Source organism: Asparagus officinalis, chromosome 8 (assembly GCF_001876935.1).
Source record: "Asparagus officinalis chromosome 8, Aspof.V1, whole genome shotgun sequence".
NCBI classification, from domain to species: Eukaryota; Viridiplantae; Streptophyta; class Magnoliopsida; order Asparagales; family Asparagaceae; genus Asparagus; species Asparagus officinalis.
Window position 1 is genome coordinate 11,068,540 of NC_033801.1, and position 19,672 is coordinate 11,088,211.

General features: G+C 38.1%; 3 protein-coding genes across 3 annotated transcripts; all 3 read left to right on the plus strand.

The window, feature by feature from the left end:
- LOC109820848 lies at positions 7,406–8,338 on the plus strand. Its single transcript, XM_020387040.1, has one exon. It carries the CDS (start codon positions 7,406–7,408, stop codon positions 8,336–8,338), a length of 933 nt encoding a protein of 310 aa, XP_020242629.1.
- Positions 14,005–14,973, plus strand: LOC109820849 (receptor kinase-like protein Xa21; the record flags this gene model as incomplete). The annotated part of the gene is made up of 1 exon (XM_020387041.1): positions 14,005–14,973. A coding segment is annotated over exon 1 (969 nt), but the record flags the coding sequence as incomplete, so codon positions are not given.
- Positions 14,978–18,956, plus strand: LOC109820850 (probable LRR receptor-like serine/threonine-protein kinase At3g47570). Its single transcript, XM_020387042.1, has 3 exons — positions 14,978–16,811; positions 17,305–17,732; positions 18,763–18,956. Exons 1-2 carry the CDS (start codon positions 15,146–15,148, stop codon positions 17,721–17,723), a joined length of 2,085 nt encoding a protein of 694 aa, XP_020242631.1. The 5' UTR covers positions 14,978–15,145; the 3' UTR covers positions 17,724–17,732; positions 18,763–18,956.

Sequence of the window (19,672 nt, forward strand, 5' to 3'; positions counted from 1 at the left end):
GCAGATCTAAAAAATTTTCTTGGGCAGACTACTGGTGTCTATTTATCAAAAAATAAAAAAATAATATTAAAAAACAATCAAATAGGTAAATATTAGATTTTGGTTTGGATTTTTAGTTGCTAATAGGCTGAATTTAAATGGACAAGCCCATTTGAGCTTATTATGTGAAAATTAAAATGGGCTACTAATTTTAAATGACAAATGGGCTAAATGCAAATGAGTTTAATTTGTGTGGCATAGTCCCTTACATCTTCAATAATTGCATATTAGTCCATCAAATGTTGAAAATTGCATATTAGTTCCTTAAATTATGTAGGGTCTTGGAAAATGGTCCTTCTAGCTAACTGTTATAGCCTGCAAATAGCTAAGTGAATCTTTCTTGAGTTGTCGACACGCGTTCTCCTCCACGACAGACCAGACATGATCAGAGTCTAGACGACTCAAACTGTTACTGCGACAGACTCTATAAGCTGACAACTTACATGTGTTTGTTGGAAAAATTGTAAAGAAGAGAATAAAGAAAATGTGACTTTGATTCCTTTGATCTCGGTTACAACTTGATTACAAAAGAGAGGAAAACGAATTTGATTTTCCCCTTTGTTTAAAACTGGGTTCTTCTTGGCAGCGATGGAGTGCTTCCTTCGATTGATTGCGTCGAACTTGCTCTCATTCTGTTTTCTGTTTTCAATGCTTGTGGTTTCAACCTTATCTCGTACACAGTTGTTGTGTTGGATAAAATTGGATTTTGTTCTCTGGTTTGTTGGTTCCATGTTGAGGATTCATGTACTTTTCTCTTTTATTTGGTGTTTTCATGATTATATGCACAAGTTGAGATCAATCATGCATATCTGCTCAGTTTGAGCTTATTATTTGATGGAGCTATGCCACTATCATGCATATCTGCTCAGTTTGAGCTTATTATTTGATGGAGCTATGCCACTTGATTATTCTGAATTTCCAGACTTGCTCAGTTTGAACTAACATGACATCAGCTAGAACTAGCACGAGAGCCACTAGAACTAACATGGGCTAAACTAAAACTAACATACCACTGGAACTAACTCTTATATTAGAAATAACACTGGCTGGAATGTTTGAACTATTAGATATTTTGTTAACAAAAGGCAATTTTTCCTTCATGAATAGTAATAAAATTTTATAATTAAAACATGTTTTTATTAGCAATTAAAAATATGTGTAACGGCTATATAATTATGGTGAACGTTACAAAATTTATGACGAACGTTACAGAATTAATTACGGGTTTTGTAACGTCTTTTCCAACTCTATATATATCCGTATGTTGAGCTCAAAATGATAAGAAAAAATATATACAAGTTTCCTCTTGTTTTTCTTCTCTCCCCTACATATTATTTTCATCTACATCTTAGTTTTATTTTATGGGCAACTTCCTTCATCTGAGCAGAAGCTCTGTACTCTCGCCCGAGTACAGAGGTCAGCCGATTCCGGGGGTTTTTACCGCTAGGGGAGAGGGGATCATCTGCGCCAGGGCGATAGGCGGGTCATCAATCTTCTAGGACAGTGAATACACGACTGCTCCCGATCAGGCCAGTTTTAATTGTCTATTTTTCGGATTTATCTGCATGCTATAATCTTAATTTTTTGATAAATTTCCAACATGAACTAATATGACATCAGCTAGAACTAGCACGAGAGTCACTAGAACTAACAAGGGCTCAACTAGAACTAACATACCACTGGAACTAACGCTTATATTAGAAATAACACTAGCTGGAATGTTTAAACTAACATGACAGCAACTAGAACAAACACGAGAGCCACTAGAACTAACAGTGGCTCAACTAGAACTAACATACCACTGGAACTAACGCTTATATTAGAAATAACACTAGCTGGAATGTTTAAACTAACATGACAGCAACTAGAACAAACACGAGAGCCACTAGAACTAACAGTGGCTCAACTAGAACTAATATACCACTGAAACTAACGCTTATATTAGAAATAACACTAATTGGAATATTAGAACTAACATGACAATAACCAGAACTAGCACGAGAGCCACTAGAACTAACAGGGACTCAACTAGAACTAACATACCACTAGAACTAACGCTTATATTAGAAATAACACTAGCTGGAATGTTAGAACTAACATGATAGCAGTTAGAACTAGCACGACAACAACTAGAACTAACAGGGGCTCAACTACAACTAACATACCACTGGAACTAACGCATATATTAGAAATAACACTAGCTGGAATGTTAGAACTAAAATGACAGCACCTAGAACTAGCACGACAGCCACTAGAACTAACAGGGGCTCAACTACAACTAACATACCACTGGAACTAACACTTATATTATAAATAACACTAGCTGAAATGTTAGAACTAACATGACATCAGCTAGAACTAGCACGAGAGCCACTAGAACTAATAGGGGCTCAACTAGAACTAACATACCACTAGAACTAACGCTTATATTAGAAATAACACTAGCTGGAATGTTAGAACTAATATGACAACAGCTAGAACTAGCACGAGAGCCACTAGAACTAATAGGGGCTCAACTACAACTAACACACCACTGGAACTAACGCTTATATTATAAATAACACTAGCTGGAATGTTAGAACTAACTGAGTCTTTGGCATTGGTTGAACTAACGCTTATATTATAAATAACACTAGCTGGAATGTTAGAACTAACTGAGTCTTTGGCATTGGTTGTTATGACACTGATTGTATGATATGATGCCATGATGATGGTCTTTTTTTAATGTATGCAGCCAAAATCTATACTAGTAATCAATTGACGAGGCAATACATGCAGCCAACATTGCTATTATAAATTTCATGGCGGGGCATACAATGAAGAAAATGGCTAGAATTGAGCATATTTTTCTCTTGAGCATCAGGTTTCTTCAAATCTTGTTCATTGAGCATTTTGGAATTAGGCCCTCAAATCTTTGAATATTTTACAAATAACTACCTCAAATCTTTTTTAAAAATTGCAAACAAGTCCCTCAAATTTTTAAATATTTTTATGTGACGGTTGATATATGTTCACCTCTCAATTTATGTTGGAAATAAATTTATCTTATAAATGTGGTAATCTTACCATGGTGACCACAATCAAGTTTTCTTGATTTTTTAGTTTGAACCAAACACTAGAAAATGAGGGAATCTATTCACATATCAATTGTTTTCTTCTTTTTTCAATTTGAACCAAACTAAAAAAAGTGAGGGAAAGTACTTTCCGCTCATATTTTTTGGCAAAAGAAACACTTTCCATGAAAGTGAAGGAAACACCAAAAAGTGAAAGAAAATGGGTTCTGAAAAATGAAGGAAACGAACCAAACAGCCCCTCATGCTCTCACATGCTGAGGATAGAAAGTAAGTGTCAGCGGTGGTGCACAACTTCAGGTAATTGCCGTGGCAAAAAGTGTTATATGTACTTTTGCTTGCAAGAGCACTAAAAAGTGTGCCAAAATGGTAAAAAGCAAAAAAAAAAAAAATCCACTTTGACCTACTATTTAAAGCGATAAATTAAGTTGGATGTTTTAGTAAACCCGACCCATACAAAACCCAATCCAATTTTTTAATAAAACCCTATTCTCATTCCCGTTTGTCTCTCTCCTCCTCTCCATCAATTAAAAAAATTGGGGTTTTTCTCATTATACCCGAAGTTTTACCCCTACTTATTTCAAAACCCACATCAATTAAAAAAATTGGGGTTTTTCTCATTATACCCGAAGTTTTACCCCTACTTATTTCAAAACCCACTCACTTTTATAAGCATCCATACACCCAAAAGTAATCCAGTCATTTATTTTTAAACCCATTCTTCTAAATACTGCCTCCTTGTATATTGTATTTGAGACAAATAAAAATAATTCCAAAATTACCCTTTTCTAAATTATAAACCCTCTTTCACATAGGAAGCCATCATTGATCGCATTCTTTAAAAATCCCTAACCAAATTTCATCAGTCACCTCCAAATCCCTCGCCGACTGCCTCCAAGTTCGCCGATGACAAGCGGACCTCCTTTTGTGGAATTTGAGAGTATCGCATCTAGTGACCCTCACACGTTCTAGAAACTCTAACACACATTGCTCTCGTTGATCACCTCTTGTTCCCTTTTGTCGACTGCCGGTGATTTCCACCGGAGCCAAACGAACTTCAAATGTGCCCAAAAACTCTCGGAGACGCTGATCCCCATCGTCGGTAGCATGTTCATGAAACCATGACTGCTAATTTCTCAGCCATTAGTTCTCAAACTTCGGTTGAAAAGAATTTTGAGTAATTTTTTGTAATTTCTATCTTTTCTTTTTTGTAATTTTTTGTCCATGACATGAAATTTGAGATTTTTTGTAAATATTGTATCCTTTCATGTTGTTCATGAGATGTACTTGGGAACTTTTTGGTTCTATGCTTGGTGCTTTAGAGAGATGTTGATAATTGTTGTTCATGAGATGTACTTGGGAACTTTTTGGTTCTATGCTTGGTGCTTTAGAGAGATGTTGATAATTGTGGTGATTTGGTAGACATTGGTAATGATGGAAGTCAGTGTTGTGGTGATTTTGCTAGAGTTCTATTATCACTTTCTTAGTGCAATATCCACTAAGTTTTAGACTTTTTAGATACCATAAAGAGCTATACTTTATCAATAAAGAGCTATGCTATGGTCATAAAGAGCTATACTTTGTCATAAAGAGCTATACTTTGTCATAAAGAGCTACACTTTCATGATAAGGTGCTACGCTTTACTATAAAGAGCTATACTTTTCACAAAAACTATAAAACTGAGAGTGGACCTCTCGTCAACATGAATAATTGATCAAACAACACATCGTACAGATCATCACATGTTTATATTGCTCAGAAAAGAACTGATTAGATATATTTCACAAAGTTTTAGAATTTCCAAATACCATAAAGGGCTATACTTTATCAATAAAGAGCTATATTATAGTCATAAAGATTATATTATAGTCATAAAGAGCTATGAGAAGGTGCAGAAGTAGGCTATGTATTAAATTCCTTAATATTAAAAAGATCAAAAGGAAACGGGATGTTTCGGCCTCAAGTTCATTACAGGTCGGTGACGTCAAGATTAAATATTCCTTGTCTTTGGACAGATATATATTAAAAGAAACCATAGGATTTAAGTTGGATTAATACAAGATTGAAAACCTAGATTGAAGCCAAGGCTAAACATCAGACAAGGAGGTCAATAATATATTTGATATGAGCATACTACTTAAGATAAGATTAAGAATATCTACCTTGCTCGTAGCTTATTTTCCCAAAAACAAATCAATTGCTTCTCCCTAATATCATCAGTCTCTCATTCTCTTCTTCTTCTTCTTCTTTGATTTTTCACTTTTTATCCCTTTTTTTTCTAGCTGCGGTTTGGAGGAAAGGCGACACCTAGGGTTTAGTTTATGAGGTTTGCTTCCGTGCTCCAAAAATAGGCTTTTTTTTATTTTTAAATTGACAAAAATAACAAATAAGCTAAAATAAGAAAGGGTATTTTAGTCTTTCAAAATTCTCTTCTAATTGATTTCTATCCTAAACACAACCACTGTGTTGCTTTTTTCCTTTCTCATCACATGACATAATTACTTTAGAGTTTTTTAATCATCATCCAATACCTTTATAGAGGCAAAGAACAATGAGCATAGCATAATGTTCTATATAATTAAAAAAAGATTAAAAGGAAAAAGATGGGGATACCTTTCATAGCGCCTCTTCACGAGAAATTTTGGAGAATAGGATGCGGCGTTGCCTTTTATAAACAATATATAAAAGGTAATTAATCAAGAGGACAAATAAGACTAGCAAAAATTAGCTAAATTTCCTTCAGCAATGAATCTGTGGATACTAGTGAATGTAAGCAATTAACTAATTTCCTTCAGCAATCAAAATTAGAAGTTCTAGTTGAAAGCACATGAGCAAAACCACGGTAGAGGATTATGCTAAATTGAAATTAGTTAGTTGAAGAATTGTAACTAATCAACAATTCGGTTTCTCTCCTAAATTGTATTTCCTAAAGTAACCTTTTAACCTATAGTTAATTACAATTTTGGGTGTGGAACACCTCCTAACTACCAAATCTATCTATCTAGAAATGTGAGAGCTATTTTTAAGGAATATATTTATAGATATGCCACTGGTGCTCCAACAATTTTTCATGGAGCACCGAAGCGGTAGGCTTAGTTTATTAGCTGCACATTCACAAAAAGAACCCCTAACAAACTTCCATTCGCAAAAATACCCACTTAACAAACATATTGGATATATTATCCTAGTCACAATTAAATAACTTGAATAATTATTATAGAATTTTGTAAAATATAATATTTATTACCAATTCAAAAATTTTTGGGTTGTTACATGGTATCTCTCTTAATGGAAGTTTTGTCCTCAAAACTTGTACATTCTTGAATTGTCCATAGATCATGTAATTATTTTCTTTAAACTCCTTAATCTGACTGTGATTGTATAATGATACTAATGTTAGCATCAGCATATACTCAAATCTCCTCCAATAATTTCATGAGCATATTAGCTAATACTGGTCAGCTCAATAATTTGGATAAGTACTAAAATAATTTATAGCATAATTATTGTCAATTGAGAAATTTGGGATATTATATAAAGAAAGTACACCTTAAACCAAAAACTGGTGAGATACAAGAAGAAAATACATCGCCAAAGATTGGAGATGGTAAAGAGAATGATGCATGATGGCGACAAAGATCATGGATGGTTTAAGAGTTTATGGAGCGTGCAGGCTCGATGCTTGAACTTAAGAAAATTCCACAGCATTATTCCCTTGTTGGTAACAGCTAGCATTAGAATCTTGGCATCATTACATCTTTCATCGCAATTAACTGGGGCTTAGAAAAGATCAATTCAATGTCACGACCGTAATGCATTGCAGTTAGGGAACAACTAAAAAAAGTTCACCTAGAGCTCTCTGATTACAACATAGTTCTTTTTTATTAAAAAAGGCGGATTCATAAATGAGTTAATTTAGGAAAAAAGGAACCATTTATTGATGAGGGAAATAAAAACCCATATCAAGTAGTGATAGAATATATTTATGTAAATAAATGTAAATATGGCAATAGTCTTTATTAGGTATATAATTGCCTAACTGTTGCCGTGATTATCCCCTAGAATCAAGCCTGTATTAATTCCTAGAATCAAGCTCCCTAGAATCAAGCTCCCTAGAATCAAGCCTGTATTAATTCCTAGAATCAAGCCTGTAGCAATTGTATATAAGGCAAACCTGGTTAACGTAATGAGACAGGGGAATTATTCAACTTTCATGGTATCAGAGACTAGGGCAACCTTCCTCTCCTCCACACCTTTCGCTGTGCCCTAGCATTTTTTTTTCTTCCCGTCAGCCATGTCTAACTCAAAAACCTTCTCACTTCATCCCGCCCTTGCTGTCTCGAACATCAAGTCCCTCATCCCCATCACCCTTGAGATGGAGAACGTCCAATACGCGACGTGGGCGGAGCTCTTCAAAATTCATTGTAGATCACATAGGGTTATTGACCACATAATCCCACCGGAAAAAGGCAAGGAGAAGGTGCCGACAACCGATGACGAAAAGGATTTATGGCTAACCCTTGATGCAGCCGTCCTCCAGTGGATTTATTCCACGATCTCTAGTGACTTGTTGCACACAATCATGGAAACCGACTCAACGGCAATGGAGGCTTGGAATCAGTTACGTGACATATTCCAAGACAATAAAAATTCTCGTGCAGTCTCTCTTGAGCAAGAATTCTCAACCACTGACATGGCGGATTTCCCTAATGCATCCGCATATTGTCAACGGTTAAAACTCTTGTCGGATCAACTCAAGAACGTCGGGTCGCCGGTCACAAACAACCGACTCGTTTTACAGATGGTTGCCGGTCTCACTGATGCTTATAGTGGTGTTGCTATCCGTCAAAAAGATCCTCTACCGCCCTTTTACCAAGCCCGTTCGATGCTAATATTGGAAGAAGTGGGTTTTGCCAAGAAAGCCGCCACCGTATCTAATTCCGCCATGGTTACTACGTCACCTAAGGAGTTTGATGACAACTCCTCATATTCTGAAAATATGTCGCAAAACCGTGGTAAAAATCGCCAAAACAAGAACAATAATGGTGGTAAAAATCGTGGCGGCGGCCGAGTGGCTGTAAGGTGGTTGGCCGCGGAGGCTCAGGCGTGGCGGTCAGCGCAAACAGCGGCAACCACATGGGCTGGCTGGACAGCAGCAGCAGATGTGGCCTTGGCAATGGCCATGGGCTATCCCACCATGCCCATATCCAACTGCACCTTGGGCTAGGCCCAGTCCACAGCACAGGCAGCAGCAACAGGCCAGCATTCTTGGGCCTCGTCCTCACAACCAGCAGGCTTATTCAGCGACAGCAACACCAACTGACATCGAGGCCGCGATGCACACTCTCGGGCTCACTCCGCCCGATGTAAACTGGTACATGGACACCGGTGCCACATCTCATATGACATCCTCGCAAGGTAATCTCTCGTCGTATTTTAATTTGAGCAATAATCGTGGTATAATTGTCGGAAATGGTCATTCAATTCCAATTCGTGGTTATGGTCATACAAATTTGTCCCCCCCGAACCCACCATTAACCTTAAAGAATGTCCTTCATGCCCCTCAACTGATTAAAAACCTAGTTTCAGTTAGAAAATTTACTACCGATAACTCGGTTTCTGTTGAATTTGATCCTTTTGGGTTTTCTGTGAAGGATTTTCAGACGGGGATGCACCTAATGAGATGTGATAGTCGGGGCGAGCTATATCCCATTACCACCACCACCACAAATCGTGTCAACTCACCATCAATTTTTGCAGCTTTAGCACCTTCTTTATGGCATGAACGTTTAGGTCATGTGGGAGCACCTGTTTTAGACTCTCTTAGGCTAAATAAATTTATTAAGTGCAATAGCACTCGTAGTTCTCATTTTTGTCGCTCATGTCCTCTTGGAAAGCTTGTTAAATTGCCTTTTGTTGCTTCGAATTCATGCACTTTTATGTAGGGCTGAGCATGGTTCGGTTCAAACCGAAAAAACCGACCGAACCGACCCGAACCGACCCGAAAAAAGCGGTTTTAAGAGTAAGGCGGTTCGGGTCGGGTTGACAACTTTTCAAACCGACCCGACCCGAACCGACCGAATATATTCCCAAAACTTTCAAACTCGTTTGTGTTTACCCGACCCGTCCCAAACCCTCAACCCTAACTTCATTTCCTCTCATTCCCAAATCCCAGCCGCCGCTACTCATTCCCAATTTCCCATTTCGCTCGGCCTCAATCCCTCTCTCTCCCACCCCCACCACAAATCAAGTCAACTCACCATCAACTTTTGCAGCTTTAGCACCTTCTTTATGGCATGAACGTTTAGGTCATGCGGGAGCACCTGTTTTAGACTCCCTTAGGCTAAATAAATTTATTAAGTGCAATAGCACTCGTAGTTCTCATTTTTGTCACTCATGTCCTCTTGGAAAACTTGTTAAATTGCCTTTTGTTGCTTCGAATTCATGCACTTTTATGCCTTTTGACATTATTCATAGTGATCTATGGACATCTCCCGTTTTGAGCTCTTCGGGCCATCGGTATTACATTCTATTGTTGGATGATTACTCTAATTTTTTGTGGACATTTCCGTTGTCTAAAAAGTCACAAGTTTTTGCCACTCTTCTCTCTTTTAGAGTTTTCATTCGAACTCAATTTGAACGGGAAATTAAAAATATTCAATGCGATAATGGTAAAGAATTTGATAATGGGCCATTTTGGGATTTTTGCAAAGCTAATGGTATGTATTTTCGCCTTTCTTGTCCACATACATCATCACAAAATGGAAAAGCCGAAAGAAAAATCCGCACCATTAACAACATTATTAGAACCTTACTTGCCCATGCTTCTCTACCTCCATATTTTTGGCATCATGCATTACAAATGGCAACCTATCTTCTCAACATACTTCCAAATAAAAATTTAGCCTATCAATCCCCTCTCAAAATTCTCTACCAAAAAGACCCATCTTATTCTCATCTTCGAGTGTTCGGGTGCTTATGCTATCCCCTCTTTCCTTCTTCCACTATAAATAAACTTCAAGCCCGTTCTACTCCGTGTGTCTTTTTGGGATATCCATCAAATCATCGTGGTTATAAGTGTTACGATTTATCTTCGAATAAAATCATCATTAACCGCCATGTTATATTTGATGAATCAAAATTTCCCTTTGCTACTCTGCATTCTCCCTTGCCTCGTACTTACGATTTCCTTGATGAAGGCCTATCCCCTTTTATGATCCACCAGCTGACCTCAAACACAGGCCCATCTGAAGTACAGCTCACCCCGCCTACTCCTTCTCATGCATCACCCGATTCACAACAACGAGCCCAGTCCAGCTCGCCTACCATAATGAGCAGTCCGACCCACACCACCAACTCAGCTCCAAATCCACCAGTCCAGCAACAACATACCTCCCCTTCTCTTATTCCTCCTGCTGCTGGACCGCATGTATCAAGCCTAAACACGAGTCAGCCCACCACCCCCTCACCTGTCCAACCAACGCCAATTCCATCCCAAAGGCCAGTCACTCGTAGTCAACATGGAATTTTCAAACCGAACAAGAAATACGGTCTTCACACCCACATTACAAAATCACCCATACCTCGTAATCCCGTGTCTGCCCTTAAAGACCCGAATTGGAAAATGGCCATGGATGATGAATATAATGCTCTTATTAAAAATAAGACTTGGGATTTGGTGCCTCGTCCTCCTGATGTTAATGTGATTCGGTCGATGTGGATTTTTAGACATAAAGAAAAATCTGACGGTTCTTTTGAGAGGCATAAAGCCCGTCTTGTAGGTAATGGTGCAGGTCAACAAGTTGGCGTGGATTGTGGCGAGACTTTTAGTCTGGTAGTCAAACCGGCTACTATTCGCACTGTGCTCAGTTTAGCTCTTTCTAAAACATGGCCTATTCATCAGCTTGATGTTAAAATGCTTTTCTGCATGGAGACCTCAAGGAAACTGTATACATGCATCAGCCCATGGGTTTTAAGGACCAAAATGCTTTTCTGCATGGAGACCTCAAGGAAACTGTATACATGCATCAGCCCATGGGTTTTAAGGACCCAGTACATCCTGATTATGTTTGTTTGCTGCGAAAATCTCTATATGGGCTTAAGCAAGCTCCTCGAGCTTGGTACAAGCGTTTTGCAGATTATGTCTCCTCTATTGGTTTCTCTCACAGTAAATCTGATCACTCTCTCTTCATCTACCGTAAAGGTACCGATATGGCTTATATTCTACTATATGTGGATGATATTATCTTAACTGCTTCCTCTGATGTTCTTCGTAAGTCTATCATGACTCTTCTCAGCTCAGAATTTGCTATGAAAGACTTGGGGCCATTGAGTTATTTCTTGGGTATAGCTGTAACTCGTCATGCAGGTGGTTTATTTTTATCTCAGAGGAAATATGCAGAAGAAATCATAGAACGTGCTGGCATGTCATCTTGTAAGCCGTCTCTCACACCGGTTGATACAAAACCGAAACTCAGTGCTACGTCTAGCACACCGTATGATGATCCATCACATTATCGCAGCCTTGCAGGAGCCCTGCAATATCTGACATTCACGAGGCCCGACATTTCTTATGCTGTGCAGCAGATCTGTTTATTCATGCATAACCCTATGGAGGAACATATGCATGCACTCAAGCGCATTGTGCGCTATATACATGGCACTCTAGATCACGGCTTGCACCTTTATCCATCTTCGACTGCCACCCTTGTATCTTATACAGACGCTGATTGGGGTGGATGTCCAGATACCAGACGATCGACTTCTGGGTATTGTGTATTTCTTGGTGATAATCTGATCTCTTGGTCCTCTAAACGGCAGGCTACCATATCCAAGTCCAGTGCCGAAGCTGAGTACCGAGGGGTTGCCAATGTAGTTTCTGAATCTTGCTGGTTACGAAACCTTCTTTTGGAGCTTCACTGTCCTGTGCAGAAGGCTACATTGGTTTATTGTGATAATGTTAGTGCGATATATCTCTCCGGGAATCCAGTTCAACATCAACGCACTAAGCACATTGAGATGGATATTCACTTTGTTCGCGAAAAGGTTGCTCGTGGACAAATACGTGTCTTACATGTCCCGTCGCGGTATCAAATCGCAGATATCTTTACGAAAGGTCTTCCCTTGGTTCTTTTTGAAGATTTTCGGGACAGTCTCAGCGTACGACCTCCTCCCGCTTCAACTGCGGAGGTGTGATAGAATATATTTATGTAAATAAATGTAAATATGGCAATAGTCTTTATTAGGTATATAATTGCCTAACTGTTGCCGTGATTATCCCCTAGAATCAAGCCTGTATTAATTCCTAGAATCAAGCTCCCTAGAATCAAGCTCCCTAGAATCAAGCCTGTATTAATTCCTAGAATCAAGCCTGTAGCAATTGTATATAAGGCAAACCTGGTTAACGTAATGAGACAAGGGAATTATTCAACTTTCAAGTAGAAACTCTAGCAACAACTTCTCTCTCTTCCAATCACAAGGTCAACCTCCTGACACGCTATGCACGAAACAACTTGTTCATGAATTCCAGTTATTGAGCAAATAAGAGGGGATATCTTCAGACCAATTCTGTGATTAGCATATTCTTTCAGATTTTATGCCTTTCTTGCTATTTGAATATATCATCACTTGCAGCTAGCTCTATTATCTGACCTTTTCAAGGAAGGCTCTTGTTGTTTTATTTCCCCTTCTTCTTTCTAAGAGCTGGTAGTTTTGCTGGAATTAAAGTCAAAAAGTGGCTAATTTTCCTTTTCTAAAAATGGTGATGAAAATTTCAAATAAAGAGATTGGTACAATAATTTCAGCCAGCATATAGGAGGTTGGAGGTTCGTGTTGCGTATGCATATACGCATTACTCCTACCATCTAGCTCATACCATACAAAGCTTCGACTTTTCTATTTCCACAGCTTGTCAAGAATTCCAAAACAGAAATCTAGGCCTTTTGAAGTTCCTCTCCCCTTGTCTTTGATGGAGAGCAAACAGACCAACTTGCCAAGAGGAGATGACTTGAGGTGTGAGGCCTCGCTGCAAAAGTCCCTGTAGCATTCATGTTATAACCTCCACACACGCATATCCAGATTGAAACAAAAGGTCCAAAATAACTCATCTCTATTGATGCAGACCAACTTTAAGTCAAGGTCCTCTATTGATGCCAAGGAAAGATAATTGGGATGTAAATGTCTTTTTATGCATCTTTCCCTCTTCTTGTGATCTGTAACTGTCTATGACATTTCCCTCTCCTTATCTTTGGGTAAGAGTACATAGACCACATAGACATATCTGGCTATAATCTCTTCATTTTAGTGCATCCTACCCTTGTCCTTGCTGGACACAATCACATGTGCTTCATAGTAACATCCTATCAGTATTTCCTCAGTAATTAAAGATGCAGACCAAGAATATCGAAGCCTGAATGCATAACAAGGGTTTGATCATATATCACGGAGAGCTTCCACTCTTGTATTTCCACAGCCTGTCAAGAATCTCAAAACAGAAACCTAGGCCTTTGAAGTTTCTTTCCTCTTACCTTTGCTGGAGGCGGGCAAACAGACCAACCTGCCAAGAGGAGATGACTTGAGGTGTGAAGTATTAGATCAACTTCCACCTTAAGTAAGTCCAAGTCTTCTACTGATGCCCAAGGATAAAAGTCCTGCCATGTGACCTTCTGATGGTTATTTATTGTCCACATTTGCATTACGGTTGAATATTCCAATAACTTCAATTCTTGAAAGCGAGGCTACTGCTGACAATTCTTTGATGGTGCTAAACTTTTAATCGACTAAGATTTTAGCTGAGACTCGTGTATGAAGACCGAAAGACCTTAAAGCTATAAATAGATAGTAAGAATTATTCGATCATATATCATTCATATCACATTTGCAGAATCCATTCCAATGTCACAGAAGGTCGTTTTTTCAGTATTCACAGCTCTAGTCCTCCTCTCATGCCCTAAAGCTTCCACATCCATCCCCACCTTCCATCCAAAACACGACAATGTCACTGATCGACAATCACTTCTCTCCTTCAAATCCATGATATCAGGCGATCCTAGAGGATCACTGGCCTCGTGGAATGACTCTGTTCATTTCTGCCAATGGCAAGGCATCTCTTGTGGTGGCTTCCGGCATCCTCAAAGGGTTGTATCCTTGAACTTGAGCTCCCTCGATCTGGTTGGAGTTATTTCGACGGCTATAGCTAACCTCACATTTCTTAGGGAGATTGATCTGTCTGACAATCAAATTAATGGATCCATCCCACAAGAGTTTGGTCGCCTTTCCAGGTTGACACATCTCAACTTGAGTTCGAATTCTCTTGAAGGAAGTATTCCTGCTTCACTCTCTCACTGTTCAAAATTAGAGGTACTTTCTCTGTGGGATAACAAGCTCAGAGGTGAAAGCCTAGCCAGTCTCAGCAATTGTTCTAGACTTCAATTCCTGTTTTTGAACAACAACAGCTTTAGTGGCAGCACCCTATCTAGCATAGCTAACCTCACCTCTCTAACTATACTTTACTTGCACAATAACGAACTCACTGGTAGCATCCCACCGAGCATAGGTAATCTCTTTTCTCTTTCTAGCCTTTCACTTTATGGTAACCAATTATCAGGAAGCATACCACATTCAATCGGCAGGCTTTCTAAATTAGAAGACCTTTACTTGCCCTTTAACAACCTCTCCGGGGTCATACCACCTTCATTGTGGAATCTCTCTTCTCTTTCTTCTCTAGACTTGTCAGTCAACTATCACCTATCTGGGTCACTTCCACCAAACATAGGCCAAGCCCTTCCTCTGCTTGTAGGTATTTCCCTGGCCTTTAACCAATTCCACGGACCTATCCCAATGTCATTATCCAACGCATCTCATCTTCAGTGGAATAATCCCTCCTAGCCTCGGAAGTTTACGAGAGCTGCAGTTTCTACTTCTACATAGTAACCACTTAGAAACCACGGAACCTGATGGATGGAACTTCCTAACCGCTTTGACCAATTGTACCCAGTTGGAGTGGTTGACGCTAGCATCAAATAATCTTAGTGGCATGCTACCGGATTCCATTGCTAATTTTTCCACCAATCTTCAGCATCTTGATATGGATAATAACTACATCTCTGGAAAAATATCTTCTGATATCGGAAACCTCGTAAACCTTATGGTATTTTCTATGGATGGAAATTTGATTTATGGCTCCATTCCTTTAAGCATTGGGATGCTTCGGAAGTTGAATCTATTGGCTTTGGGCAATAACAAGCTAACTGGAGAGATTCCATCTACCATCGGCAACCTTACTCAATTGAATAAACTTTATCTAGATTCCAATGAACTAAGCGGAAATATACCAGTTAGTCTTGGAAAGTGCCAAAACCTAATACGTCTAGACCTCGGATCTAACAAACTTACAGGCATTATCCCAAAAGAAGTTGTCTCCATATCCGGACTCTCCATATCTTTAAGCTTGGCATCCAATTCACTGTCAGGGTTGATACCATCTGAAATCGGGAGCTTAATAAACGTGAATATATTAGATTTCAGCATGAACAAATTGTCTGGTGAAATCCCTAGCACTCTCAGTGAGTGTCAAGTGCTGGAGGGACTTTATGTTGGTGGAAATCTCTTTCAAGGAAGTATTCCTTCTTCTTTAGCCTCATTAAGAGGCATCCAGAAGCTCGATTTTGCAAAAAATAAATTGTCGGGAAAAATACCTGATTTCTTACAGGATTTTCATGGCCTAGACTATTTGAATCTGTCCTTCAATAACTTTGAAGGTGAAGTGCCACTACTTGGTGTGTTTGCAAATGCAAGTGCAGTTTCAGTTATTGGAAATAGTAAGCTTTGTGGAGGGAACCCAGAAATGCATCTGCCAGCTTGCCCTTCTGAACCCTTTAACAAGAAACATCACTCACGTACAGTAATAGTGATCTGCGGGATGCCAGCTTGCCCTTCTGAACCCTTTAACAAGAAACATCACTCACGTACAGTAATAGTGATCTGCGGGAGTACTATTTTACTTATATTTGTGATTCTTCTTTTCTGTTTCCTCGTAGTCCGATGCCATCGAAAAGGTTCAAGAATAAATTCTCTTGACTCATCACCCACAATCGAGCAAAATGTGAAGGTCACTTATGGTGATCTAGTGAGAGCTACAAATGGATTTTCTGAGGGCAATATAATTGGGACTGGTAGTTTTGGTACAGTATATAAAGGACTACTCGATGGTGAAAGTAGGAAAGTTGTTGCTGTAAAGGTATTGAACCTTCAAATACAAGGAGCATCGAGGACATTTATAGCAGAATGTGATGCTGTGAAAAACATTCGGCATCGGAATATTCTCAAGATCCTTACAATATGTTCGGGTGTAGATTTCAAAGGTAATGACTTCAAAGCTGTAGTTTTTGAGTTCATGGAAAATGGAAGTTTAGATGATTGGTTGCATCCCAAAGCAAATGAGCAGTCCAAACCAAAGAAATTGAACCTTATGGCAAGGCTAGATATAGCTATTGACGTAGCTTATGCTTTGGATTATCTCCACCATCAATGTGGCAAACCAATTGTTCACTGTGATCTGAAGCCAAGCAACATTCTTCTGGATTATAATATTATTGCTCATGTTGGTGACTTTGGGTTAGCCAAGTTTCTCAAAAAGGTTGCCTCTCAGTACTCAACAAGTTCAGCTGGTCTCAGAGGAACTATCGGGTATATTGCTCCAGGTAAAAACTTATATTTTCTTGATTTCGTTACTTTTATACATGTTGTATTATTTTCTTAGGCTAAAATTTTCTTGATTTCGTTACTTTTATATATGTTGTATTATTTTCTTAGGCTAAAATTTTAAAAGAGAAAACAAGATTACTATCTGAACCTTAAACATCACGGTAGATTTTTCCTTTAATAGTTGAACACAATGCATTGTTTGTTTTTCTTCACACGTGCAAGTTTCAAATGCATACATGCATGTTTTGCTAACACATTTATGTCAGAATATGTTCTGAAATTAAAGATTTAATTTTATTATCATAATTAAACTATGACTTCTATGTGTTCATCTTATGTACTTCACTGAAAATAATCTCTTAGCATTCCATATAATGCATAATTAATTTGATGAGGAAAATGTAATACTCAATCTTACTTTATTCTTTCTCTTGGAATTATCTCAGTGTAATCCATTCTAATTGCTTCTATGTATTTCACCTATAACAGAGTACGGAATGGGGAATGAAGTTTCAACTTGTGGAGATGTGTATAGCTATGGGATCCTTTTACTAGAAATGTTTACAGGAAAGAGACCTACTGATGATATGTTTGTAGGAGGTCTTACTCTTCCTATGTTTGTGAAGATGGCATTTCCTGAACAAATCACAGATGTCATTGAAGCTCATTTGCTCACACCAAGTGATGATGCTGAAAGCATGAATTATGCAAGAGCAACCAACTGCATGGCTACAATTCTTAGAATCGGTATCTCTTGCTCAAATGAATTACCAGCAGAGAGAATGGAGACGGACAAAATCATCAAGGAACTGCATATTGTTAGAGATATGCTCATGAGGAATGGAAATTATGGGGAGAGACAGAGAGTACTACAGAGTGGTGAAGGTCCATCTACAAATAATCACTGACAAACATTGGTATGGGAATGTGCTATGCATGTGTCACACACACTAATAAAATTCACACACAAAATTCCTACTGAAATTAATTCGATCGATCATGATGGTTGATTTAAGTGAGGATAGCTAATTTATTATGGATAGTTTCTTTTGAAATATATTGCTTAGTCATTATGGTAATTTTAATTGCAAATATTTAATCGTGGAATGATCCTTTAATGTAAGCTACATAAAAGGGAAAAAAAATTGCACTAGTATACTGTAGAGTAATCCTATTGAATTCCATACATTCAGCTTTTTTTTTTTTGGTCGATGAAAAATATAATTCCATTAACCAAATGAGCATTTACATGCAACATCAAGGTACAGACATACCTGAGCAATACAATTTACTTCAGACACATGAAACCCTCAAGCAACAGAAAGATAATGAAACAAAAGCTAACAACCTATGCATTGTAAATTGTTACCAACATCACAATATTCTGGAGGGATGGGATGGTGAAAGATAGCGAGTCGATAGTGCTTTAATCATTGTTGCGTGCTATAGATAAATTCTTGTTGAAATTCCATGTGCTTATATATTAGTAACCAAAGTGAAAGTGGTTTTTATTACTAAGTGGAAGAAAATGGTTCCTACTAACGCCCATGTGTGTGTATTTGTTGGGTGTTAAAGAGAATTCCTGTTGAAATTCCCCCTGCTCACACATTAGTAATTTAATTAAGTTGCCCCTTAAATAAATGTTGACGAAAGAAAGAATTCATGCGGTCAACCATCGTTGTTGTTGTTATTTTTCTGTCTGCAGAATTTCTCAGTTTATCTTTATGCTATGCTACCTTAGTTGCATATGTACATGTCATCAGAAATAGAGTATGGGATGGACATAGAGTTCTTATTCCTAGAGATTGCTATAGCCATAAAGTACTAATGTTTTTGCATAGAGATGCTGGTGATATCTTCCAAGTTTTAAGCCTTAAGAATTTGTTAATATAATTGATTTCCTTGAAATGTCATTGATTTACACTTGTTTATAATCTCCATACTCAGGACCGGCATTGTCTGCTCGAGCAAACTACTGTAGAGGAATGAAGATAGAGAATGTATTGAAGCAGGCAAATGGTATCAGGAACATAGAGATTTATAGTGACAATAAGAGAGATGAACTTGTTTTTATATATGTTCTCATATTGGTTTCTTTGTAATCAGTAGATTTGGATTGTTTGGAAGTATACCTTTATCTATTATTCTAAATCTTTTTGGTTTCTTTGTAATCAGTAGATTTGGATTGTTTGGAAGTATACCTTTATCTATTATTCTAAATCTTTTTCTGGTTGTTTCTCCTGTAACCCTTTTTATTGTTTGGAAGTATACCTTTATCTATTATTCTAAATCTTTTTCTGGTTGTTTCTCCTGTAACCCTTTTTTTTCTATGAATGACCTTTTATATCAGCGGTCTTGTTTTGGCATTTCTGGGATTTCTTTTACTTCATTAGATAGATTTGAGTTCTTTCTTTCAAGCGTTGAGGTTGAAGCATCTGTGTTTATGCTTTTCATAGTTACTTTGGCGATTCCTATAATTAAGTTATTGGAGCTGATTGCTGCAAAGAGATTTTACCTACTGTAATTATTCTTGTAGAAGGCCGTAGTATTCACAAGTTTATGGAGATCGTAAAGGGAATGCTGACGATGACAAAGATTATGAATGGCCTAAGAGTTATAGAGTGTGCAGGCTCGATGCTTGGACTTGGCATCTTTTGCCAAAGTAACTTAGAGACTCGAGAGGAGCGAACTGAGATGGGAGATGTCATTGGAGAATGACATAAAGAATGGTGAACGTCCATCTTTCGCTGTTCCAGCAAATCAACAACTGTTAGTTACTATTAAAAATTTTGATAGTCCTGGATATTGTTGGATAAGGTGGTTAGAAAAAGAAATGTAGAAGCTCTGGTTTGTTTTC

Bases quoted from the DNA above. Each gene is read 5' to 3' on its own strand.
- LOC109820850 (XM_020387042.1), top strand. From the start codon at position 15,146: ATGCTACCGGATTCCATTGCTAATTTTTCCACCAATCTTCAGCATCTT. The intron at 16,812-17,304 runs GTAAAAACTTAT...CACCTATAACAG, and splicing joins TATCGGGTATATTGCTCCAG to AGTACGGAATGGGGAATGAA.
- LOC109820848 (XM_020387040.1), top strand. From the start codon at position 7,406: ATGTCTAACTCAAAAACCTTCTCACTTCATCCCGCCCTTGCTGTCTCG.